Below are 27,372 nucleotides of genomic sequence, written 5' to 3'. Positions count from 1 at the left end.
TGGAGTAAGACAGGGAGGCTCATTTTCCTACCTTCTGTGTAACATAGCCTTGAAAAAAAGTGATAAGAGATGCGGGCATCAGTACAAGAGGGACTATCCTGTATAAATAAGTTCAGGTGCTGGTATATCCAAATGATATTGACATAATCACAAGAATGTAAAGATCAATGAAAGAAGCCATTACAGGTTGTGAAAAGGTTGCTAGAAAGATGAACCGACAGATAAATGAAGGGAAAACTAAATATATGCTAGTAACTAAGAAAGATTATCCAAATGAGCCTCCATCCGAAGATAGAAATTGGTTAACATAAGTTTGACATGTGTACTTTCACTTGGATGAGAAGTAAACTGTAAGAACAGTGTCAGTTCTGAAATACAAAAACGAGTGTTGTCCGCCCAAAAGTGCTACCATGGCCTCAGAAAATATCTGAAATCTAAGTTGCTGTTCAGGAAAACTAAAGTTATGATGTATAAAGTTTTAGTAATGCCATTGCTAACATATGATGTTGAAACATGGGCATTAACAAAATTAGATGAAAAGCAACTTGGCATATTTGAAAGAAAGATCTTGAGACAACTTTGTGGACCAGTGGAAGAAAATGATGTCTGGAGCAGAAGATTCAATTATGAGTTATATAATCTCTATACTGAACCAGCCATTTCCAGCTACATTAAGATTAAAAAGCTGAAATGGACAGGACATGTACTGAGAGCAAACAACAGAATGATTAAGAAGATATTCAATACAGTGCCTGAAGGAACCAGAGAATAGGGAGTCTCAGGCTAAGGTGGGAGAAAGGTGTCAGAGAGGACATAAAGAAAATTGGAATTCAAAATTGGAGTAGTTTGGCATGAAGTGGGGAAGAATCGAATAATCTTCTACAAAAGGCTAAGGGTTACAGAGGGCTGTTACACTGATGACAATGATGAGCTTCTTGAACTCTTTCAGCAATGCACTTTTAATCTCATCTAAGCTTGTAAAACAATGGCCCTTTAAGGTTCTTTTTGTTTTTGGCAACAGAAAAAATGACGCAGGGCCATATCTGGTAAATGCATGGCTGGGGGCATCATTACAGCATTGTTTCTCACCAAAAATTCATGAACACATGTGTGAGCGAGTGCATTATTGTTGTGCAAAAACCATGAATTGTTTCACCACAGATCCTGGTTCCCCCCCACTCCCACTTGCTGAGCTTTTTTTTGGTTGTGGCAATCCAGAATGCCTCCGCAGCAACAATTGGGTCTTTGTTTCAAAGTCATACCTATACGTCTATGTTTCATCACCTGTTAAGATACATTTCAGTGGTCCTGCATCATTATTGACTCAGTTTAGTGACTCCTGAGCAACTTCCATTCATCACTATTATTGCTGAAAATTCAACACATTTGCCACAAATTTTGCTCTCTCATGTCTCATATCAAAAACATCCAAAAAGATGGCATGAACCAACTGATATTTGAATATCATCAGCAACTCCTCTCATTGTGATCTGACTATCGTTCATAATCATTTCTTTCACCTATTCCACATTTTCATGAGTTGTTGATGTGCTGAGGTGTCCAGAATATTCATTACCATCAACTTGCTCACAGCCATCTTGGAAACACTTTAACCACTTGTAAACCCTTGTTTTACTCATAGCAGCCCCACCAAAAGCAATATTCGACATTGCTAAAACTTTGTGTTACATTTTATTCCATTTGTATAGCAAAATTTAATGCAAATTCTGTGATCCATTTTCAAAACAAATCAGTAATTGTCACTTGTAAGGGAACACATGTAACCTTATTGACAGCTGATGACAGACTAAACATCCAATATGGCTAACAGTGTACAGATACATTTCAGATATGTTTACCAACACAACAATGAAAAATTGTGCAAATTGAACTAATACAACCCAAGCAACTACAAAATTCTTGATACTTTTGTAACACACATCATATATGAGAGGAGCAGCGTCAGAAGTACAAATTAAAGTTTAATAATCAATCAGCATTTAGTGTGTGACAGTGCTCCACTTGAAAGAACACCAGATCCTATGTGATTACAATCACTGTCTGTTTCTTGGAAGGTAAAATGCATGTCCGTGCGTGCGTGCGCGCGCGCGCGCGCGCACACACACACACACACACACACACACACACACACACACACACACACACAGAGAGAGAGAGAGAGAGAGAGAGAGAGAGAGAGAGAGAGAGAGAGAGAGATTTCTTGTAGTGTCATGAGCCATTTGTTTAGATTATTTTCACAGATAGTCTAAAATATTTAAAAAATATCATTGTACTCTAGGCTGCCGGCAATGCAGTGAAACGAGCAACAGATAACTTAGTACGTGCAGCCCAGCAGGCAACACAGCAGGAGAAGCAGCGCAGCCTTGTACTGAACCAGAGAATGGTTGGTGGTATAGCACAGGAAATCAATGCAAGATCTGAAGTTCTGCGAATTGAACGTCAACTGGAGGAAGCATGGAGTCGGTTGACTGCTATCCGCCAAGCAAAATACAAATTAAAAGGAGAAGCTCCATCAGATTCAGAACCTGAAACTTACGAATCATTCACATCAAGGTAAATACTCGTTTATTTGATGCTCCAAATGAATTAATTACCAGTGTTGTAATGTACAATCACTCACTCATGAATCACATTTGGATGTTGTTATAAGTGTCACATCACATGCTCTGTGGGTTGCTTTATAAATATAGATTTTGGCTCCATCATATGTTGCATGTTAACACGCCATTGCAAGTAGTTGTGTCCTTTCATTGTTTTATCTATTTATCGTTATTTACAGTCGTCAACTTTTTTCTCTAGGTACACAAATTTTTGAGACAGTAAATGTGTAATACACAATTATCATAGTTTTGCAAAATTATTTAGTGAGGGAAGCTAATAGTTGCTTATGGGAACCAACTAGAGCAAAACATATAGCAATAAAAAAATTAAAAACGTATTTTTAAAGTTTGGAACACTGGGTTTCCAGGAAATGAGAAAGAAGAAAAAGAAACATGGAAATAAGTAGTGATGTAGTAAGCTGGCACAGATATACTGTGAAGGATAAGTCATTCTGAACTACAAATCAATATTGGTGTTTGTGATTGGGAAACAAGAGAAGATGAACAAATTATAAATTGAGAAACATGAGCTGCCTATAGTCTTCTCTGACTTTCACTCCCAATGAAGTAACTTAAGTTGTAAAAACATGGGATTTGATGAATGAGATTTTCACTCTGCAGCGGAGTGTGAACTGATATGAAACTTCCTGGCAGATTAAAACTGTGTGCCCGACCGAGACTCGAACTCGGGACCTTTGCCTTTCGCGGGCAAGTGCTCTACCATCTGAGCTACCGAAGCACGACTCATGCCCGGTACTCACAGCTTTACTTCTGCCAGTACCTCATCTCCTACCTTCCAAACTCCGCTGCAGAGTTAAAATCTCATTCTGGAAACATCCCCCAGGCTGTGGCTAAGCCATGTCTCCACAGTATCCTTTCTTTCAGGAGTGCTAGTTCTGCAAGTTTCGCAGGAGAGCTTCTGTAAAGTTTGGAAGGTAGGAGACGAGGTACTGGCAGAAGTAAAGCTGTGAGTACCGGGCGTGAGTCGTGCTTCGGTAGCTCAGATGGTAGAGCACTTGCCCGCGAAAGGCAAAGGTCCCGAGTTCGAGTCTCGGTCGGGCATACAGTTTTAATCTGCCAGGAAGTTTCATGGGATTTGATCTTAGTTCTTGTCTGTTACTATACCAGGTGTGTCTCCTAAGAGTTGTCAGGCACATTTTCTCTGATGTTTCAGCAGATATTTGCAATTTTGGTTTTGCAACGTGTAGCTGGTGCCAACCCAAACAAATAGTGCTCATTACATTTCATGCAATGCCTGGCATTGACAGAATGCATTGGTTTATTTCCAGTTTCAAACAAAATGATTTTGAAATCAGAATTTTATGTGCTCATTTGATAGAATGCTATAAGATTAGTCTACTGCTATACTTGTTTTGCTGACACTTGTTAACAGGGACATTAAAACACGAAGAATAACAGGTACTCTAGCAACGACTGAGCAACATGCTCCTGCTTGGTGGGAGCAGTCAGCGCAGTCCGCTGCGGTGCAGTCTCTGATGGAGTACTCATTATTTCTTGTGTTTCTCTGTCCCTGTTAACACATATAAGTAAAATGGTAGACTAATTTGTGACCCCTCTGTCAAATCGGTACATAAAATTCCACTTTAAGTATCATTTTCTTTGTAATGACACTTTCCATTGACGCTGGGCGCCACATGAAAGACATGATGAACAGCATTTGTTGGGGCTGACTCCAGCTACACTTTGCAAAAGCAATGATTTCAAGTATCTGCTGAAACACCAGAGGCAAAGCACCTGATGACTCTTAGGAGAAAGATCCTGAATAAATATTGAAAATGTCTGCTGACAGTTCGCTTTCTTGCTAACTATCCGATTGCAGCTCATAGTGTTCATATTTAGAAGTATGCAAACAGTAATATTTGTTCTATGCATTAAATGAAATCACAAATGACTAGATTTCACATTAGGAAATGGTCACACACTGAGCATGTCCAATTCATTCTCAGTGCTCCCTGGAATACAATGGTTTCAAGTTGCCATATGTGGCAGTGGTACAGGTGATAGTAAACTAATGAAATGTTATGTGTCGCATTTATTGTCAACTTGCTTCCACAGTTTGTATTAAAAAGTGTCCTTGCCAGCTGTAGATTATTTTGCATGTCACATACATGGATGCTGTGTTGATAATGACAGTTGCTGCAAATAAACAATTCCTTTTTGTTTGCACTTTTTCCTGTACCTGTTTATCTTTAACAATACTTGCAAACAATAATTCATTGATGATAAGTTGGATGATCTTGATGGGCATGCTCTGAAGCCCCTAAGACTAATGTAATGTCCAGTGTAAGTTTTGTTGACGTAAAGTACTGCTGGTGTGACATCATTATTCTATTGTCCCGTCTGGGAATACAGTTCGCAAGAGAGTGCATGCATGACAGGCCATGTGGGCTCAAGTAGTGCCTGCCACAAAGCTTTTCCTGATGGCTTGCACATTCTGCAATGACATCCTTGCGTTTATAGTGATAATTTGACTACTTCCACATTTTGTCAAATGAAAGCAATGCAGATACCTGGAGCATAACTAACTGGCACAGCAATTGGTAGATCCGAGGAGAAATCCAAGAAAGGAACAAAGCCTTAAACTTACTTGCATCAGTGACACAAAAGCAAGGAAGTGTTGCCAAAGCAGCTTCTCATAAGCACCTTCATCTTTGGCCACATCGTCATAAGGGAAGTGGGTATGCCAGTGGCGTAAAAGCCTGCATAGTCCCTGTGGTATGACAAGTTCATGATAAGAGCCTGCTGCCACTCAAGGAGAGATTGGAGGCTGCCTCCATGGCCAGAAGAGTGGAACGAACAACCAAATAGACGAGCTCACGGAAGTGAAAACCACACCCATTGCCAGTTGTATTGTACTCTAAGAGACAAAAAACAGCATGGGGACAGTGAACCAAGGTTTATTCTTCTTCCACACACAAGCGAACAGCAGTTGAGAACATAGACACAAACATAGAAATAATCCATTTACCAGTACGGGCAATTGCTGACAATAAATATGAACACAGTTTGAGAGTGGGTGCCTGCTGCCCTGCACTTATAAAGAGGAGGGCTCTGGTGGACAGTGTGGCAAATGCCATGCCGTATGCACAAGTCATGTGGCACATCACAGGCAGCCTATGGTGGCTGGCCCCACAGATGCCATTGGCAGAATATTCTAAGTTTAGCGTGCCAGCGGTCTGGTGCCGCAGTGCGTATCCAAGTATTACGTACAAGGTTATAGCAGTGCCAAATAGATTGGGTGGGCAAAGTATCTATTAGGAACATTATGTATGTAGATTGTGGACAGTTGGGAATGTGGGTCCCAGGGGAAGCGTGCAAGGGATAAGTCCCTGCAGTCACGCTATTCATCTGTGTCCTCGGTGGTTCAGATGGATAGAGCATCTGCCATGTAAGCCAGGGATCCTGGGTTCATTTCCAGATCGGTGTTCACATTTTCAGCTGTTCCCATCGATGTATGTTAGCAACACCAGTCGGCAGCTGGCGGTTTAAATTAATTATCATTTACATTTGTATGATTTTGCTAAACCTTAATTTCATCCAAATAAATCATAGGCATCTTGCCCGTCATACCAATAAATGCATAGCCAGTAAAACAAAAAGAGGGGACCATAAATTTTTGTCCATTGATGCACTTCCTGAATTGAAAAGTGTCTTTGCTAATAAAAAAATGACATTTTTGAATCCTCATACTGTGTTTTGTTATTTAGTTCTGGACAGGTTGTATCTGCTGTGAGAAAATATCCTCTATTGTTTTACCCAAATACAGTTCCATAGACCTCTTCCATACTGGTGCATCTACTCCCCATTTAAATCCTTTCTGTAGTGGATGTAAAACAGTACCCACACCTTCAGCCTTCTGCAGAACTTAACGTTGCTGCCAATGTGTTGCACTCTTATCTCAGAGACTTCACATGCTTCTGAACTTGGATAAAGTTAATGATCTACTTAGCTTCCTCATCATGAGCAAGATTGCAAAACACTTTGACGTTAGATATTATCTATCTACTTTGTTCCAAAGTGTCCATTCTGTGTGGGAGTACACCAATATGTCTTGGACTAGCATCTGTGTTTGACACTGATTGTTGCTCTTTGGTATCACTCATACTGAATTATAAAGTAGAATGCTTTCACTCAATGAAGTTCTATAAATTACACTGAAATAGTGAATTTTGTCAACACCTGTCCATATTCAGGTATTGCAAAATCACATGGTGATGTATGAAATGGAGTGAGGGTGGATGAACTGATATGTAAGATCTTCAGCTGCCTAGATTTCCGTGATGACAGTTGCAGTACAACACGTCAGTTCCTACACACAGAGGTAAAAAACTGATGTAAAGGCCTGTATGTGAGCAGTAGATACACTTGAGAGAAAAAAAAAAAACAGCTGAAAAGTTGAGGATGCTTTTCAAACTGCAAATAGTACCTGCTATTAAAAGGGTACTGTGCATAGTACAACCTCCTAACAGACAGATTAAGAAGTGAGAAATAGTGATTTCAATAATTTGACTTCTCTGGAAAATCTCATGAAAGTGCAAACATACAGTAAAGTCAGAATTGCAAACATAAATAAAAATAAAATGTTTGGCACAAGTCCATCAAACCGTGGGCGTAACTCAGTCTGACCAAGAGCATACCCAGGATCTAAGCTAGGGGAGGGCAACTCGTATTTAGATTCAGAGAAGGGAGAAGGGGGGAGGCAATGAAATGTGAAACAAAGCTCAAAACTATTTAAAGACTGCTTAGTGACCATCAAACATACTTAATAGCAGGCATCTACTTACTACCTGCAATGTTCTTAAAATAGATAGTATAGTTTTTATGAGATTTATACATATTATTTTCTGTCAGAAAAGTAGCATTCAGATACATGATAGTACTAAATAACAATTTCAATAGTTCTTTACATTAGCTGGTAACATGAGAAGAAATACCAAAATCTGAAGGTTCAGTGCTACTGGAAGCATTTATAACCCAGAGCCACCTGACATTTTCAGTTGCGAGGAGAATATCAGCAAACGGTGAAATAGTTTTTGAGATTTCTTGACAAATACTTCTTGTGTGTGTGTGTGTGTGTGTGTGTGTGTGTGTGTGTGTGTGTGTGTGTGTGTGTGTGTGTGTTTTAGAGAGAGAGAGAGAGAGAGAGAGAGAGAGAGAGAGAGAGAGAGAGATAGTGATTGATACTCAACAGTGAGACTATTAGCACCCTAAATGGCTCCAGACAAACTGTAGACGTCTCACGTTGACAGAGAAGGAAAATGTAAATTAAGTTATGTCCATAGGTCAGAACATACGTGAAGGAACAACTACTTCAGACACAAGCAAATGCCCTTTTTGAAAATGAGCTTAAAATTTATTTATCTTAAGTTGTTTTTTCAAAGAGCCAAATATTTAGGTGCCTGCTGGGTTAAATAATTAAGATATACTTGAGGATTCCACCCTAAACAAACCACAGTTTCTTCTTATTCACTATTTCGTACATGTTTCATTGCTATTAAAGTAGCTTTATTTTACTTACATCACATTTTGTTGCCCACATTGGTGTCTTTCTTCTTCCAGTACAGTAATATTCTAAAACTATTTGTGATTTACAATACTTTTTCCAGACTGCTATATAATTATGTTGTCTTCATTTAAACATCTGTTTTTATCATACTTTCGTAATTTCTATAAACATGTGCTTTTGTTGCTATTACTGGTAATTTTTCACGTTACTAAACTTTATCACTCTGTACAATATTGTTCCTGTATTTTTAATAAATCTACAGTTTAAAAATTTTCTCATAAGTAGATTATTCATAGAATTAAATTAACCACCTCTTTTCTACTGTTATAAATTTTAACTAAATTTCTGCTTTATGTCAATGTCACCATGTAAACAAAAATGCTACCATTTTGCAGGTACGAGACACGGTCATTTGACAATACTTTGCGCCAGTCTCCAGTGGGCACTTTCACGACCACATTTTCTACAACAGTCAATAACAGTACACCGCAAAATGGCAATGTATCATCTCCAGAGAAGCTATATTCAAGTTTGAGCAAAGTGGAGAAAGCATATTCCAGCATTCGTGGTATGCTAGATGAGGCAGACACAAAGGACATGCAGTCTCCTAGTAAACTGTCAAGCTTTGAAACTGCCAGTTCAAAGGCATTCAATAGCCCTGCAAAATTTAACAAAGAACAACAAAGTAAAACAAGTGATCAGAGTAAAACAAATGGTGCACTGAGTAATAATGAAACAGAAACTAGAATTTATACAAGCACTCCATCACGACAGGTGGCAGGCACTTTTGATTTGTCAAATGATTCCAGTCAAGGTTATTCTAGTATGACTGCAGAATCTAGTTTTAACAATTATCCCACTTTTCAGGGTGATGAGAATACAACTTTAGAGCAAAGAATGCTAAAGCAGTCAGTTACTCAGCGTACTGAAAAGCGTACGATCACAATGACCACATCATCACTGAAATCTTTTCAACTTGATGAAACCCAGAAATGAGAACTTAGTTTTGCAGAACACTTTCAATAACTTTGCTGGGTTTGGAATGTTCTGATTACAGTAGAATCAAAAACCTATTTTTTGATTTAATAAAACTAAATATTTAGTTTTAAATTTTTAAAGGCTGTAAAACTTTGAAACTGATATATTTTGAGGGAATAATCCCACAGATGGGAAAATTGTTCCATTTAATAACAGAATTTATGGAAATAGTGTCTTTTAAACATTATTTTGTACTATTATAATTACTGACTCAGTTTTAAAGTTTTTATTTAAAGTTATACCATGGATGTAGTTGCTACATTAGATCTAAACTCTCATGTGTATGAAAGTGTTAGTGAGTATGACATTTTTTTATCTGTATAATGTATGAATGTTACATATAATGTTGATGATTAATGCTGTAAAACTTTATTACATAAAATGAATTATGTTGACATCATTTTTTAATCAAAGTTTTATAGAAATTGACAGATAATTCTAAATTTAGTGTTGTTAATCAGTAACTAATCACACTGATGTAAGCAAATGGTGAAGTAAGCATTTTTTTCAGTAAAAGACATTCTATTTGCAACTTTTGGAATATTTTTAAGAAATGATTGATAGCACATTAGTTGGAGCTGAATAAAATTTTATAATGTGCATAATTTATTTCATATTAAAATTGCCTTTCAAAATGTTAATGCTGTCCATTTGTGATTACAGACTGTACTATTTTTGTGCTATAAGTATCGAATGTGGTAAATTTTGTTATAGACTGCATGTAATTACAAGTCCAAGTATGTTCTGCAACATTACAGAGCAGTTAGAACAACCTCTGTCATTCCTGGATGTATTTGGATGTGAATGTATTCACGGGATTGTGATTCAGATTTAATACATTAATTGTTGTCTTTTGAAATTGTGGTGCTATGCTATAAAACTATTCTGCTTTATTTTGTTAAAGAATTATTTAAATTTTTGAAATGCAAAGGATGTGATAAAACAATATAATTTTTATTAGGAATGCTGTGAAACCTGTGTTCAGCTCTTGTCTCACTTGCAGCGTAATTTGTTGTGCTCTGTTTCTTTTTTGATACAATGTTTTATGCTTTGTCCATACTAAGACTTGAATGTTACAGTTACTGAAGTAGTAACAACACAAATTATCTTTGATCTGTGTGCTAATCATCAGCATGCAGGAAAAATTTCAAACGTAAAATTTTTACTTGTTATATAATGCATTAATTTTGTAAAGGAAGAAAAATTTTAGGGCTGTAAACTTGACATGAGATTTTAGATGAATCATGAAATGCCTTATATGCTGTTGTGGGGAAAAAAATCTAGTCTGGTATGAATAATGTAAATAAATTCTAGTCTGTTTATATGTGAAAGTTACGATAGCACATGAGAAGTAAGCTTTTAAAGCTATTTTACACCCCTCAAAACAGTAGTTTTATGGAGTTAAACAGCTGAATATGCATTTTATATTTTTTATTGCAAATGGAAAGAGGAGGCGAGAGAGAAATTGTATCCACATACTTGTGCCATTTATTTTTGTAATGACTGAAATGAGCAAGTTACTGGCAAAGGTAATGTACTGAGCTTATTGTCACTTATGCTAGTGAAAATTAAAATCATTGACCTTCAGAATACCCTTAATGGTAGCATGCATGCACATTATTAGTAAGCATTTCCTTTTAATATACTTAGAGTAGTATCTTGAAAACTTCCTACCATGTCTTGATGAGTTGTCTTTTGGCCTGTCATTGTTACACTGTAATATTCGGACTTTCACAATAGTGCATACAGCTGTTAATGGTTATTTGCTTTTGTATATATGTGATACAGACGTTGAATTTAAAGTTAGAGGCAAAAGGCACGAACTGTATCAAATGCGGGTTGTAAGACCATACCTAACATGTGAAGGTATATAACAACTGGCTAGATACAATATGAGAAATCAGATGTAGACTTTGATGTCACTGAGGTCAGTTTTCCCTCCTTGTTAGCCAAAGAGAAAAAGGACCAAAAAGATTCATTATTAAAAAAAACCGGAGATGAAGGTAAAAACACAGGGTTCAGAATGTATGATATAATGCATTACCTACTTTCCACATATATTTTTTTTTTTTTTTTTTTTTTTTTTTTTTTTTTTTTTGGGGGGGGGGGGGGGGGGGAGGGAAAGAGTCATGCACATCCACACTCTGCCTAAAAAGAGTGTATCAGTTTTTCCTTCTCTCTGGTATGAATGAACTAAGAACTTTTTTATGTTTTTGAGGTTATTCCTTCAGTTAATAAGTATGCAATTTGTGCTGTTAAGTTACTACAGACCTAAAACATTGTGGGGACCCTGGCTAACACACACATCCAAAAGTACAAACTTTTAACTGGACAATTAGATTTCTCATTAAGGAAGGAGGGAGGGATAGATATGAGTATCACAGTAGAGATCCAGTATCATCATCAAATTAAATTTTACATGCTAACTTTTCATTATTTCCATCATTAGTGGCAATGCACAACACTTTACCTGCATTAATTGCAAAATACAATGTCTTACTAATAACTTAATATGAAAGGTGCTAGCCATGATCAAATGGGGAAAGCCACCCAGTGTCGAAGTGGAGATAAAGAGCTTCTAGTCACTGGTGTTGCATAAAGTTTCATTTCCTCTACACACCCTGTGTTCGCTCTGTCATGTGAAGTGCAAGTTATGCTGTACACTTTTGTGCAGACCTTTCCATCACCTCTCAGTTTTGTCAATTTTTGTGTGTACCACATACTGTTGATAATTTACTATGTTTATAATTGTTCATTTTTTCAACTGTGGTAGTTCATCTATTCAGTGTTTTGTATTGTTGAAGATAAACTTTTGTTTATTAAGAATGTGGCTTTTAATAGTGGAAAATATCATCTAAGCCACTATCATTATTGTTACATGAAAGGCGAAGTGTGTTCATGAAGTGTTTCTCCAGAGTAACTGCTATATTTAGTTAAATAAAAATCTTAATAAGAAGACATTGTTATAATAGTTATTTTTTTTTTTAAATACTTTAGGGGGAAAGAAACCCCTCACCGAATAGCCTAAGTGTTGAGACGCCAAGAGGCACACACAAAAGACTTTCTAGCTTTTGGAATAAATACTTCATCGAGCTAGAGTAAACACACACACACACACACACACACACACACACACACACACACGTTGTGCCGGATGGATATTCATTGTAGGTCCAGATAGAGTTAGGTGTGTGTGTGTGTGTGTGTGTGTGTGTGTGTGTGTGTGTGTGTGTGTGTGTGTGGTGTGTGTGTGTGTGCGTGCGCGCGCGCCACACACTTGCACATTGATTTATACTGAAAAGTAACAACAAGTTTTCTTTTCCTTTTGAGCGTGCCTGGAAGCTGAACGCTTCTGCTATAATGTGAGTTGTCACCTTTAGTCCTAAAGTATTTATGTTCTTCCAGAACTTTCATTACTAATTTGCTTTTAGTTTAACAAAAGTACATACATTTAAATTGCCTGTGAAGTATATGTTGTTATATTGTTGTGTGTGAATGTTTCTCACCACTTTCACTGTTAAACATTAATACATTGTTATTGCAGAGGAACAAGGCATTTAACAGGCATGTTGTAAGGAAATAACAGCCCCCCTCCCAATATCTCTCTCTCTCTCTCTCTCTCTCTCTCTCTCTCTCTCTGTGTGTGTGTGTGTGTGTGTGTGTGTGTGTGTGTGTGTGTGTGTAAAAAACAAATGCACACACAGTTAGTTCAGATTCTGACACCTATATGATTATAGTCTATTACATTGCCATAACTTTCTTGAATTTATTAAAAAATTGAAAAGTTAATTTTTTTCATGTCAGTAATAAACAGTACCTTTGATATGTAGTAATAGTTATATGTTACTTAAAAATAAAGTGTCCCAATTATAGCATCTCAGTATTCACATTTGAGGTACATCACCACAATGTATCATAAACACATGGGACTGTTGCTGGATATCCAAATAGTCAGTTGTATGATGGACATAATGCATTCGGTGATGCTGTTACTGATTTCTTAGCACATTCTTCTCAGCTGAGATGTTTTAATAGGTGACAATTTAAAATTTCGTCTTATATTTGTTGCTGGTATAGAACTGTGTTAAAAATGGCTGTTTTGGTGTCTTGCAGCAGTCACATGGTGGGGGCAGTCTGAAATGAGATTTTTCTTACATTCCATTTGTGTAGTAAACTGAAGAAAGAATTCAGAATTCTTTACCATTTTTATTTCATGTTAGATGGTGTCTGCAACTGTAAAAGATTTGCATGTTTTTCTGTGAAAAAGATAAATATTAATTAGGAAGCAGTGTTTGAAAATAGATATTTCATTTGAAACTTACCTCCAGTGGTGTGCTGGCAAGTATTAGACCTTGCCATACATTTCAAATAAAATATATGTTTTTAGTTTGACAGTTGTTAGTCATTTGGTTGAAGTTCATATATTCTTTTTTACTGTAAAATGCAATTAGTAGTTCAGTAAGCTTTTCCTTACAACATGTTGGTGACCTGTGTTATTCTTTAAGTGGCAAGACTGTGGATGTTTTGTTTAACAATTTTTCAGTTCTAAGACAAGTCTTACCCTAATTCCTAGGATGATAAAGGCCATGTTTTCCACTTTGCAGTGTGTAACACATTCACTGTGGCATGCATATTTAAAGTGAATTAAGCTTTTTTTCACCAATGTAATACACACAGAAGTGAATACTTTGATAAAACATTTTCATGATTGAACACTAGCTGCAGGTCAGTACGCCAAAGCTTTAATTTATTTTGATTGTAAAATGACTAAAACGCATACTATACCAGTACTTCATAAACTGATTAATCATGATGTATTACCATAATTTCATGATGAAGAAATGGGCCTTACTTTGTATGAAATATTAGTAATATCTGTCTACTGAAATATATTTTTAGAATTGTTATTTTACTAGAGCTTGTAAAAATTGGTGCCTTGTTAAAACAAATTTTAACAGTTAATATGTATCAAAGGCTAGAACATGAATTTTAAATTAAAAACACAACATTATTTACAGAATTCCTGTGTCTTCTTTTAGTGCCGATATTATAGTGTGCTTGAGAAATTTTTATGTTCATCATTCATTGATGAAAACTGTATTATGTGCTGTTGAAGTGAGTTCTGCATTTTGTTTTTGTGGCACTTGCCACAACTAATCAGCAAGAGGTGATGTACATTGAATACTATTGTGCTTCCCTTTGTCTACAGTTTGTAAATGTTTGTTCTTCATTGCATGGACCACACTGAGTAATTAAAAATCGTTACACACACACACACACACACACACACACACACACACACACACGGTGCCAGTTAGGCACACAATGTCGGGACTGCAGTTGGGCTGGTGGACTAGAGTGGGATGGAGTCTATATTGAGTTGGGTGAGTAGTGGGAGAAAGAAGCAGGAAAAGGGGTTGGGGATGGGTAGCTAGTGGCTCGGAGGGAGACAGTAGATGTAATGGCTAGAAATGTGGGAGGGAGGGATGGCAGATGCATGGGCTAGGCATGGGGTACATGGGTACCAGAGCTGGTGGGTGGGGTGTGGCGTACAGTCAAGATGATGTGGTGGGGTGAATTAGAAGGGGTGAGAGGACAGAGGAAGGGGAAACTTGAGTGGAGGGTGCAGTGGCAGTGGATTAGCTGAAACTGGGACTAGGATGATTAAGGGAACAAAGGCTGTGTGTCTTATTTACGCAGTTTGTGAAACAGCCATCAAACTCGAGTATGTTGCATTCACACAGGAAAAGAAATCCACAACTGCACTGTTGATGACAAATTGCTGGAAACAGTATTTACTGCAAAATGTCTAAGAGTAACTATCCAGAGCGACCATAAGTGGAATGACCACATAAAACAGTAGTAGGAGTAACAGATGCCAGACCGATTTGTTGGAAGAAAGTGGCTTACAGGGCACTTGTTCAACTGATTTTTGAGTATTGTTCATCAATCTGGGATCCTTAGTGGGTAGGACTAATAGAAGAAACAAAGAAGATCTAACAAAGTGTGGCACCTTTCCTCATAGGAACATTTAGTTGGTGCGAGAGTGTTACAGAGAGGCTAAATAAAGTCAAGTGGCAGATGTTACAAGACAGACATTGTGCATCTCAGAGAGGTTTACTATTGAAATTTCGAGATTTCATTTTCTGGGAAGAGTCTGCACATGCACCATTTGTACTCTACCTCATCAAAGGATTTATTCTGATATCTAGCAAGTTTTAATTGCCTTTTGTGTGTACCTGTTAGGGACTCGATGCGTCTGCTATTCTGTGAGTGGTCTTCTTTACTCCTACATTATTTACATTTCACCAGAAGTTTCAGCACTATATTTAAAGAAACCTAAGGCTTTTTTAAACCACATTGCTTTTTGATAAGTGGCACATTCTTATCTTGTATGGAGGCTACATCAGTGTTGTAAACATGTTATTTGTTTTCAGAAAGAAAAAAAAATCATACTGGTGGAAGAAGTGAATTGAAGATAATGGTCTTTTTTTCTTATTATGTGCACATTTCAGTTAATTTTCAACTAAAGCAGTATGTTAGTTCATGTGTGTTGGGTTAAGGGGATGTTAGTGGAAGAAACAGTTGGTGTTCTATGGATAGGAGTGTGGGATGTTGGGCCCCATACTCATGTTGGCAGTTTAGAGAATTTGGAAAGAGAAATAAATAGCTTTAAACTGGATATAGTGAGAAGGGCTATCAACAGAACATCAGAGAGGGATAATACAGAAGTAAGTTTAATAGTAGAGGAATAAATCAGGTAACCTATGAACAGTGCAGGGAGCAGATTACAATAGCCAAGAGACATTGAGATGCCAAAAAGCAAGGGATAGCGATATGCAAACATACAGACAGTTGTAGTATCACTTACACAAGGTATAAAAGGGCAATGCATTGGCAGAGCTGTCATTTGTACTTGGGTGATCCATGTGAAAAGGTTTCTGACATGTTTATGGCCACATAATGGGAATTAAAATTTCCAAAGCGGAGTTGTAGTTGGAGCGAGACACCTGGGAAATTCCATTTCAGAACCCGTTATGGAATTCAGTATTCCAAGAGCCATAGTGTCGAGAGTGTGCCAATAATACCACATTTCAGGCATTACCTCTTGTCGTGGACAATGCAATGGCTGACAGCCTGCACTTAATGACTGAGAGCAGCAGCGGAGTTGTCAGTGCTAACAGATAAGCAACTCTGTGTGAAATAATTGCAGAAATCATTGTTGGACGTACGAAGAACAAATCTGTTAGAAAAGTGCAACAAAATTTGGTGTTAATGGGCTATGGCAGCAGATGACTGACAGGAGCACCTTTGCGAACCGCACAATGTTGCCTGCAGCACCTCTCCTGGGCTCGTGACCATGTGGTTTGGGCCCTAGATGACTAGAAAACCATCGCCTCAGAGCCACCACAGTGTCATGCTGAGGGTGTCACAGTATGTCCTACTAAGCTGATAAATATTGTCTGAGGGTTTTGAGAGCTGAGTCTGTTACATGTGGAGAAACCCACGTTCGAGTGTTGTCAGGAATTTATTACAGGTAGCAAACAAATACTTCCAAAGGATTGGCTCTTCTGGGGCACAAACTTGGTAATTGTCATCTGTACATGCTGCGGCTAGGGACAGGTAAACTGCAACAGTTACAAATGCTGGGTATAAAATTCAATGGTACATGTTGTGACATACCTGGTCCCTCTTTTAGGCTACTAGCCACATTACTGGGACCACACCCTTAACTACTACTTATACACTACTCTACCTACCTAATCTTTCTGGAGAAAACCTGACCTAAATGAACACTATCCGGGACTCAACATGTCTCACACCCCCGGACTACATGCTAGCCAACCAGAATGGTTGGATTTTGATGGGACAACTATTCGGGCACATAAGGCAGTGCCAAAGCGAACATCAGTGCCAATTCATTTTATGGGGAACCTCCACATGAGTCACACTCTTATTTATTTTAAATTTCCTCTTGTCCCAAGCATAGGGTCGCACAGATACCGTGTTTGCCTTCCACCAGTAGTGTCAGCTCCTATAAGGAAGCGTCTTAGGTGCTGAAGAGTTGCTAATGGACTCCTACACATAGCGAGAGCCAGAGACTACATAAAATGTGTCTGAAATGAAATGTGAAAACTCAACTAATTTCAGATTCCACCACAGAGAGAATTAGGAGGACCAATTCTTCTAAGAGGAGAAGAGTGTAATGGTGCTATCTAAAGGCAAGGACTTGTTGCAGGAAGAGGACTACCTGCCACAACACAGTGACACAGCATTACCTCACATTTGACTGGGAGTCGCAGCATTCTTGGCTGGCCGATTACCATAACTGGTGTGCTTCAGAACGTAGCGTACATATCTGTGACAGCCACTCAACAACAAACCTTCTCTGGTGCATATACACATTGACCTTCCAGTCAGACTGGGCATCGAATTGGTGAGTCATTGAGTTAGCATCCACAGTAGTGTGGGCTTACACTTTGATGCTGCTACCACTGAACTGCCAGGCTAGCAGGACACCTTGCCTTGAGATCCAGCCACAGTACTGATGGGCGAAGGGTCGAACTGAAGCCTTCCCAGCTACAGAACCACTGGATGTCCACAAAGTGGCAGAAGCCACCAGCCAGATGCTGGAACAGGATTTGCACCCTGGATACCTATACTCCTGTCACTCGCGATGGTTGTGCAGGCTGTCAGCATGTCTTGCTCTCAGCATAGCCACACCAGTGCCTGACACAGCTCCCACCAAGGAGTGTAGGATCACACAGTGAGCCCACTGTTGATCCGAGTTGGGCATAGCAGTTGCAGGTGTCTTCATGACAACATTTTGCACACTGAGGTCCGTTAGTTTGACGCCCACCACCCTACGACCACCTGTCATGGGCAACAGTCTACTATTATAAACTGTGGGGAAATAAATAAAAGTTTCCTACTCTGACCAAGTGATTGTGATTCACTCTGCCCACCAACTGTCAGCAGAGAACACCCATACCCCTTAAAATATATTTAAAAGTACACAATGTACTGTTTATCACACTAACAAATGTAGCACATTAACACGATTTAAGTTCGTGGTGAATCTTCCAGACTGTATGTATGGTCATGGTACGAGAGACTTTTTCATTCCTGACATTTCGTCCAGAGCTGAGTTGGACATTGTCAGAGGTGCTCCCGGCTCTCCTGAGTCTAGCCGTCTGACAGATAGCATGTCAAGAGTAAAATAAATACTGTGGAAAGGATGCATAGTAGGTGTTTATGCAGTATCGGCAGAGATCCTTGTCAAAGGTAAAACTCGACTATAGAAATACCATCTGTCAAAGACAAAACTTGGGGATTCTGAAGAGATACTGATGATGTATCACCAAGTTTCATGGATTTTTCTTTTCTGTTGAAATTGTCCCCATGTTTATATATTTAGAAGACTGTAGATAACAGTTCGTCTCTGTAGATAAAACTTTGCTTTTGGAAAACTTCACTTCATGGTTTCCTGACTGAAGAGGATGTTGTGCTGCAGCTGGCATTTTTACCATCCCTAGTTACCAAGGACTTTGATTTCCCCTCATAACTGTATTCGTTGGAGTTATGCATACCCCACATGCAATGTGGAGGGCCCTTATCCTTAAAGAGCCGTCAGCTTGACACATTTTCTTTGCTGGTCTAAAAACTGGAGTGAGTTTATATTTCAAAGACCACGACCATACAACCCTTAGGGTTCACCAGCAACTAAGACACCTGTAATGGAAGCCTTCATTGTAGAATCACGATTTAACAATGTAGTGAATTAATATACCATTGATAAATGAACTTAATAACTAAATTTTAAAAGTATGAAAACTTTGATGATTACTGTAGTGCAACTTCATTTGACTTCCCAGTGTTGTGGAAATGTTGCGCAGAAGGTCTCAATGATCACAAAGGTGTGCTCCATAAGATCAAATGCAAACTCCTTGGGAGTTACAAACCATGCAGGACATTTAGCTAGGTATCCTTTCTTAAGGAATGTATATAGAATCCTATTGGTGTAGTGGGGTGATGAGAACTGATGGAATGTGATGGCATACAACTGCAAGCAAAACAGTCTGTTGCTGAGCTTATCGTGGAACGCTATACTTTAAGGCATACCTGCATATAGGAATCAAGCAAAAGCAAATTATTTTGATGTGCTATTGGCCAAAAGCAGTACTCACATCATAGTTGTAGTTCTCTTACACCCATTTTCCTCCAACTTCTCGCAGTTCAATAAATAACTTTCCAGCCAATTTACCATCCATCTTAATGGTCAGCATAATTGTATATGAATGGGTTAAGCCATTGATGTTACTTGATCTTGATACAATTCTCTTGGTACGTTTAATTTACAGGATTCCTTTTATATGCATTTCCTCTTCAAATCCCGATTGTTCAGATTTGAAAACAAATTCCTTATTGAAGTGCATCGTAAAGTTGATGCTTTGTCTGAAATTTCGTTATCTTGTGTCTTCCAATTCTGTAGCAGTGTTTGAAGTTAAGCAACCATCCATTGCTTCCCTAGAAATCACTGTAATATACACTCGTGTTCAGAAAAACCTAAACATGTTGCACGACTAGAGATAGGACATTCGTATTCACAGGACATGTACATTAGTATGTTCTGCAGAAATGGTTAGCATTTTAGTCACCTCGGCTCAGCATGTGTCTTGCTGCCTAGTAGGCACAGGGTCCACCATGGGCCCTGATAAACTGTTCCATGCATGGTGGCATTGACGTGCGTAAGGTGCGAATTGTGTTCTGTGGTATAGCCATCCGTGTGCGTTCTCCTGGTTCCAGAGTTCATCTGTAGTCATTGACATTGGGTCACCATATCCCACACATTTTTGACTGACGACAAGTTTGGTGATCTGGGGGGGGGGGGGGGGGGCAGAGCAAAAGGTTGACATCCTGTGACACCAAGAAGGTATTTGTTCATGCAGGAACGTATGGTCATGCATTGCCTTGCTGAAAGAAGGCGTCTGGGGAGCTGTGGCAGAAAGGCTATGGCTACGAGTCGTAGGATGTCATTCAAGTAGGTCACACTGGCCACTCTGTCCTGGACATGCACCAGTCGTAATTTGTGGTTGTACCCAATAGCACTCCACACCATAAGGCCTTGAGTTGGCAGTCACTGTGATGCTGCTCCCCGTGTCTGTGGTGAACCAAAATGTGGCCATCATTTTCAAACAAAGAGAACCCAGATTCGTCCAAAAAACACTATCTGATACCATTACTGTTCCCAATGACGTCGTTCCATACACCATTGCCGTTTAGCATGTTTCTCCACATTTGTTGAAGGTAGGCGGAGAAGTGGACGACGCACACGTAACCCATGCCGTAAGAAATGGCTATGGACTGTCACCCCGGATAGTGTACGATGAGTTAAGACTGTTCCACTGTTGCGCCAGAGCCTAGGAGGACCCACATCTGTTGTTCAATACCATTTGGATAAGGTGTCGATCTTCTCGGGGCGATCTGGATGGTGCGACCTAAGCCATCTCGTCGTGTTCTGTGACCTGTAAACCATTCGGCACATTTTCTCATGCCAATAATGCGCCCACTTTGAAGCTCACTGACTTGATGGTAGGGTTCGCGCATACGTCTGCAAGGCATCCTGGACATCTGCTCAAGTCACACTGACCCACTACCTTCAGTTTACGAGATGTTTTGCTTTTTCTGAATATGAGTGTATGCCGAGCGCAATTTGATGTGCATAACGTAGGACTGGTCCTAAAACTTTTATTTTTTATTTTTTTATTTTACTATGCTGTGGATGATCTTCCATGTAGGTAATTATGTTTAGGACCCGCTCCTTGAACGACGATTGTCCTCACTGGAGGCGAAATTTGTGGCTCCCTGTCCGACAAGGGTGACGAACTAGGTGGCTCGACAAACAGTTCACTTTTACTTGTTACACACGTATTGTCATCATTGTACTCCTCACGTTCATTGTCCGCACAGTCGAGCATATACGCCACCACATCTTGCAGAAACGCTAATATTTCATCCGCTACTTCTTTCTCACTCTGGGAAATTCTTTGAGTTCCTTTCTGACGAAATGTCAACTTCGGTAATTGTTGTTGTAGATATCCAATGTTTGCTTCGCTTATCGTTGCGATTCCTGTGCTTTGTATCAACGCCACCAGCATTGTAGCACTGTTGTGAGTTACTCGTCGATTAAGCAGTTCACTATGCTCCGCAGCCTCATGCAGTGCTCACCATTGGATACCTCCAGTTCCGCTCCCTGTTGCCATTAGTAGCCAATTTTGTCGTTGCATGGTAGACAATGCGTGGGGAACCGTACGCCATAAAAATCATTGGCCTTTTGCGTCCTCGCAATCAAGGGGTTCCTTGTAAGTTATGAATTAGGCTCAGGAAATGGTATGAATAATACATTTTCCAGCACACATAGCTGTACATTTTTCGGCACATATCAGAGTAAACCAACCATTATTCTACTCTTATTAAATTTTCCAGACTACCATGCCGTGGTCGAATAAATTTCTTGCAGAAAGTATAATATGATATTTTAAAACCATTCTTTTGTGTATGAAGATTTATAGAGAGTAAGGTAAAACAATTACATTGTATTTTGGTTGATCTATAACATTTTGAACATTCTCCCTTCTTGCGTACAGTCTTTCTAGAAAGCAGTGTGTTACTCCGTAATGTATCACGGACCAATGATACGTAGCTCTACTAATGATGGTACTTCCGTACAAGGTTGCGGTAATCTAGTGTAATTCTAGAAGAGTGGACTATGTGATGATATGAGGTTCTACCCTCTCCCTTCCTTGCAGTTCTACAATAACTCCAGCAGTATCACACTGCATAATTACACGTCTTAAACATTCGAGCTGAGCTGAGTTACGGAAGAAAGACTAACTTTGCTTCATTATTTTAGCATTTCCTTGGAGCTTCGTTAAAATAAATCAGAGCAATAAGAAGAGGAGCCATCTCCAGAATGAACGGGGAAAATACGGTTTTCTCCATCGAGAGAATCCGGAAAAGAGGTCAGCGTTTCGGATTATTCGCAGTCGGTTGCGTCAGCGGCCTCGCCGTGCGCACGGAGCGTAGATCCCTCCCCCACAACTATTGTCGTTGCGGATTCCGGATACAACGCTTGCGTCACGTCGGCTGAAGCCTACACATCAAACTCATCTACATAAGTCACCAATGATGTCGTACATAGACAGCAGAAGAAATTTTATTTTCTTGGCGTCAGTATTTTCAATAACGATATTAGCAAACTACCACGCAACGTTGTAGATCGTACTACGAAGCTCCGTTCAATCGCCATGTAGACTCAAATGGACGAGATACAAATAACAGCCCCGATGTGTGTCATCTTACTTCCCTGGCGCGGTGAGTGGCCCCTAAAAGAAATCCAGTCATTCCACTCATAGTTTGGACGTATACCTCTCGGCCGTCGAGTGAACTTTGGCCAAGAACCATGTGAGACTACTGGGCAAAACAAATTGCCAATACCTGATGACTTTGAGCTTAGATTTTGTGTTGAGTACGCTGTGTAATTAGATCCATTCCAAGCTTATGTTTATCGCGAATCTGTCACATAACGAAAAGTCTCAAGTGACAAAAAAGATGCAGCTTAACATCCGTTTCTAAGAAAAGAAAAATTTACGACATTGTCATTAATATCTATATTTTTGGAACAAAGAGCATATGAGGAGCTCAAACAGAATAACACACCTAAACGAGAGATAAATCAATACGGATTTTGGAAGCATCATGTGTGTGAAACACACATGTTCTTTTCACAGACAATATTGTCACGTCGTAACCAGAATCAAGTCCGAAAGCAGCATCATCAGTGAAGTTCATAACTTAGCACTGAAAAGACATTTATTACAAATTCCAACGCAGAACCAGAAAAGAACTCTAGTATGGAAGGTGCAGCTATTTATGCAAACATGAACACTGCAGTATATACAAACATTAGAAACATAAGAAATTTCGAGAATTTTTCGCAACTGATAAATACTGTGTTACACGTAATTGTGAAGAGTCGGGTTTAAACTATACACTCATAAGCACGCCTTACATGCGACGCTAACCGTACGCCACACTGCTTACAGCACAGCACGCGCCATTGCTCACCTGGAGTAACAGCGATTTGCTGTTTCAGAAGTTATTGGCACCGACTAAAGCACCCAGAATTTACATTTTGTGAATGGTCCTTTTTACGCAGCGCTGGCGGATCCTCGCGTTCTGCTCGCGTTGATATATCCTTTTCACTATGATGAGCGGACGATGTAGTATTCTTGGCGGGGTCTGTAGAAGATATATGTACAACGATTGCGTGGCTGCAGCAATACGGAGAGGTGGCATCAACAGTAACCCTTCTCACTGATGGTTCGCGAGCGTCGCTTCGGTCTTCATTTTCTTTGAACGAAAAGCCTTAGTCTATCTGCACTTCTGGACCCTAGGAGTGCTTCATACGGTGGATATGGATGACGTCTCTGCACATTTGTCTTCTTGATGAAGGGTTATAATCTTGGACGTCATATGTGACGTCCGACTAGCGACGAAGGTTAAGATATGGCCCAAAGTAGCGCTTTAGTTTCTTTTCCAACAATCGCACAGGCGTAAAAAACCCGTGCCAAGTCTTCGGGGCTGTATATTAGTGGCCAGTACTCTGCGTTACAGCGCCCTCAGTCTTTCTCCTGGTCGTCCAGGGTCCGTATGTGAGCCAACTATCTTGTATCTTCGGTCCTGGTGATGCGGTGTTTCATGTAGTCATCCTGAGTATTGTCCAACTGAAATGGTAATAGCGTATCCATTGTCGTTTCGGCCTCGCGATTGAGGAGCATAAAGAACAGTGTGTTGCCTGTAGTGAATTGCTTCACTGTGCTGTACACGAAATGACATTTACTTTGATACTAGTCTTGGCGGGAAAACTTTTCCACTATCGGAGACCATCACACGTGGTGCTTTGTGCTTCAAAATGATCTCTTACACAAATCATCTTGCAATTTTTTTGGCTACGGTAATCAGCACAGCTTTGGTGACAGGGTAGCTGGTGAAGTTATCAGTGCAGATTTTATCCATTGATACCCATTTGTCGACTTTGGGAATCTCGAGAGGTCGATTCCACTTCGGTGGAATGGAAGTTTTTGTGTCACATGCTTCTGTTGCTGGCATTCCTTTTAGTGACTCACATAGTGTGTAACGGATAGGTAGAGACCTGACCCATAATACCTGCGTCTGATTATGTCTAATGTCTTCATGAAACCTAGGGGATCAGATGTTGGAGTGTTGTGGAACAACTTCATGGATAGCTGGCCCTAGATGAGCTGGGATGGTGTGCAACCATTTCTGTTAAGTCAGCTCATAGGTCTTCTTCACAATGTTCCATTTGTTAACTGGAATTCTCCTTTGGTCAGTTCCTCATTCTTCAAAGCATTTATGATTTTCAGCAACGCTGGATCTGTTCAGCATCAGTGTCATGTAATGCAGTGCCGACAATTGTGTGTTCTGCCACAGGATTTCTAAAAGGCAGCACTTTCCGTAATCTGCACTAGAAACGCACGTGTTCCATAACCTCTACTATCAGTGTGAAGTTCCTCCTCAGCATTCTCGTCATACAATGCTAAGTTTGGAGAATATGTTTGTGCCTCCTTAAGCAAAAGGAAAGTACTTTCTTGCACCTCGCCCCAGGACAATTTTTGCGTCTCCCTGCAGTAGTTGTTGCAAGTGACATCCCTTGGTACAGAAATCCTTTATGAATCGTTGGTAGTGAGAAAATTCCGAGAAAACGTCTCACATCATGAATGAGCTGAGGAGTTCTGTGTGTCTCATTTTCTCTGCATCAGGACAAACTCCATCTCCATTCACTGCGTGCTCCTAGATTTTTATTTCTTGGGTGGTGAAGAGGCACTTTTTTTGATTCAGTCAGAAGCTTGCTGCCCGAACATATTTCAACATAATTGTCAGGTGACTTCGGTGTTGTTCAAATGTCTTTGGAGGAACCAAAATGTTTTCCAGATAGCAAAGACGTGACACCTATTTCAGGTTTCTAAGCAGGTTGTCCATGATATATTCGAAGGTGACTGGAGAGTTACTTACTCCAAGTGACATAACTCTGATCTGATAGAGGCTGTCAGGAGTTATGGAGGCAGTTTTTAGCCAGTGAGCCTCGTGTACATGTCTCCATGTCCATAGCTGAGAAACAGTTTACTCCACTCAAGCAGTCTATGGTGTCATCTGCGCGTGACAATGAGAGAGGCATTATCTCGAAATTTTGTTCAGTCGACGTTAGTCGACATGTGCTATCCTTCTCTTCACAAGGACCACAGAGGAGGACCAAGGACTCTCTGAATGTTCAATGACGTCATCTCGCCACACCATCTCCACTTCCTCTCGGATTAAACGTCGTACCATTGGCGACAACCTATATAAGTGCTGGCTAATTGGTGGATAATCCCCAGTGTTGACACGGTGTTTTACCATGGCCCACTTGATCTGTCTTTCCTCCACACGAATTTGAAAGCATCCGACAACTGGCGCAGAATCGCTTATACTCTCCGACATTGATCATTAGATAGGCCAGATCCTATTATTAGTTCGATAGTAGCTTCCTCAACTACTTTGTATGTAGCAGCAGTGGAGCACAATTATTCATCAGTGGCATTAGGCTGCCGCACCTGGACTGGTTTGGCTTTCCGTACAAGCATTATGGCTGTGGAACTCTGGAACACTTTGACTGATCTTGAACCCCTGTGACGTCACATGTGTCCATTGACCTTGAATGAATGACGTCATCAATGACCTTGAAATGTGTACATGTGATGTCATCAATGACTATTAATGCATGACATCATCAAGATAGCGGAATGTGAGAAAATTAAAAATTAAAGATGCCAGAAAGTGGGAAATTTAAAAATTAAGATGGCAACTGACAGGAAATTTAAAAATTACTGCTGATGGATGGTGGAGAATATTTTTCAGCCAAACACCTTGCAAGATGGCGCTCGTGGGAAAACATGAAATTTGAATATTGAGGCAGGTGGATTGCATGGAAAATTTTTTGGCCAGTCACATTGTATGGTGGTGCTGGTGGGAAAATTTTGACAACCAGTCATAGCACGGTATATTTTTTCACCAAAGCCAACAGTTTTCAAAAGTATATGTAGGGTTATTTATTAAAAACTATAAGTAAGCGCGCGCGCGCGCGCGCGCACACACACACACACACACACACACACAAAAGAAATTTTGTACCATGTTAAAAGTATTTTCTTTAACAGTATTTCCAGTGTCAAAAAATACCTAAGCCCCTAAAATTTTGCCTTGCCAGTAAATTCTATATCTGTCTTGTCTGGGCGAGAACATCTAAGCTCTGCAGCTTCAATGGCCTTGTCTTTGCATAAACGTAAACCTTCTCTGTGTAAACGAAATCCACCCTTTAGCGCGGGAGCAAATTTTAAATTATCTGTTTTCCTCCGCATTCACTCTGATCATCTTCAGAGAAGCCCCATTTAACCGTGTTTTGGCGACTCCTATTCTTAATCCATTCAGCGCTCTCCATGCGCTATACTGCAGTTGCTGCCCTTATGTGATTTCCTTTTGGGTGCAGATTCGTATTTTGTTGGAGTGTCCAAAGATAAAGATACGCGGTGGGTCTAAGGACGGCCTTCTAGCAGTACTGTCCGTTGGATAAAGCTCTTCCTTGACTTAAGATGGAACTGCTTGATGGTCATACATTAAGTGCCGTGGGTCGGTCTGCTACTTTTTCCTCTCTATTTCACTGGCTATTTTGCGTCTGATATTTGAGGGTGTTATGACCCCAAGTGGGTAAAATTTGAGGACAGGTGTAGGCTTCATACATCCGGTGACAATCAGGACTGTTTAGAGTGACAGGACTTCTCCCATACGGGTGCTGCATATTCTCCGGCTGCAAAACGGAGTCCCATTGCTGATGATCGAAGAACTTAAAGCTGCGTTCCCCATGTTGAACCACTCAGTTTACGTATAATACTGACTCTCGCACAAGGTTTTCCTTTTAGATCAGTGCAGAATTTTTTAAATGACAGTGTAAAGTCTAGGATGATTTCCACGTATTTTGATTTGGTGCAGTGTTGTAGTCTAACCGCTCTCCATTCTATTTCCAGCCTTGTCTATTACAAGGGTGGAATGTGCATACTTGCTTTTTTTTCT

General features: G+C 39.7%; 1 protein-coding gene across 2 annotated transcripts in view; it reads left to right on the top strand.

Annotated features, from left to right (window-relative positions):
• The window catches only part of LOC124722634 (talin-1), a 284,201-nt gene extending 272,942 nt beyond the window's left edge, over positions 1-11,259 (top strand). For both annotated transcript variants that reach the window (XM_047247780.1, XM_047247781.1), the window contains exons 44-45: positions 2,300-2,574; positions 8,544-11,259. In XM_047247780.1, coding sequence (XP_047103736.1) covers positions 2,300-2,574; positions 8,544-9,144 — 876 coding nt within the window. In that variant the 3' untranslated portion in view covers positions 9,145-11,259. The remainder of the gene's footprint in view (positions 1-2,299; positions 2,575-8,543) is intronic.
• Positions 11,260-27,372: the final 16,113 nt, after the last annotated feature.

This window comes from Schistocerca piceifrons, chromosome X (genome assembly GCF_021461385.2).
Source record: "Schistocerca piceifrons isolate TAMUIC-IGC-003096 chromosome X, iqSchPice1.1, whole genome shotgun sequence".
Lineage (NCBI taxonomy): Eukaryota > Metazoa > Arthropoda > Insecta > Orthoptera > Acrididae > Schistocerca > Schistocerca piceifrons.
The sequence above is the reverse complement of the archived record's forward strand: the minus strand, read 5'-3'. Positions and strand labels throughout refer to the sequence as shown.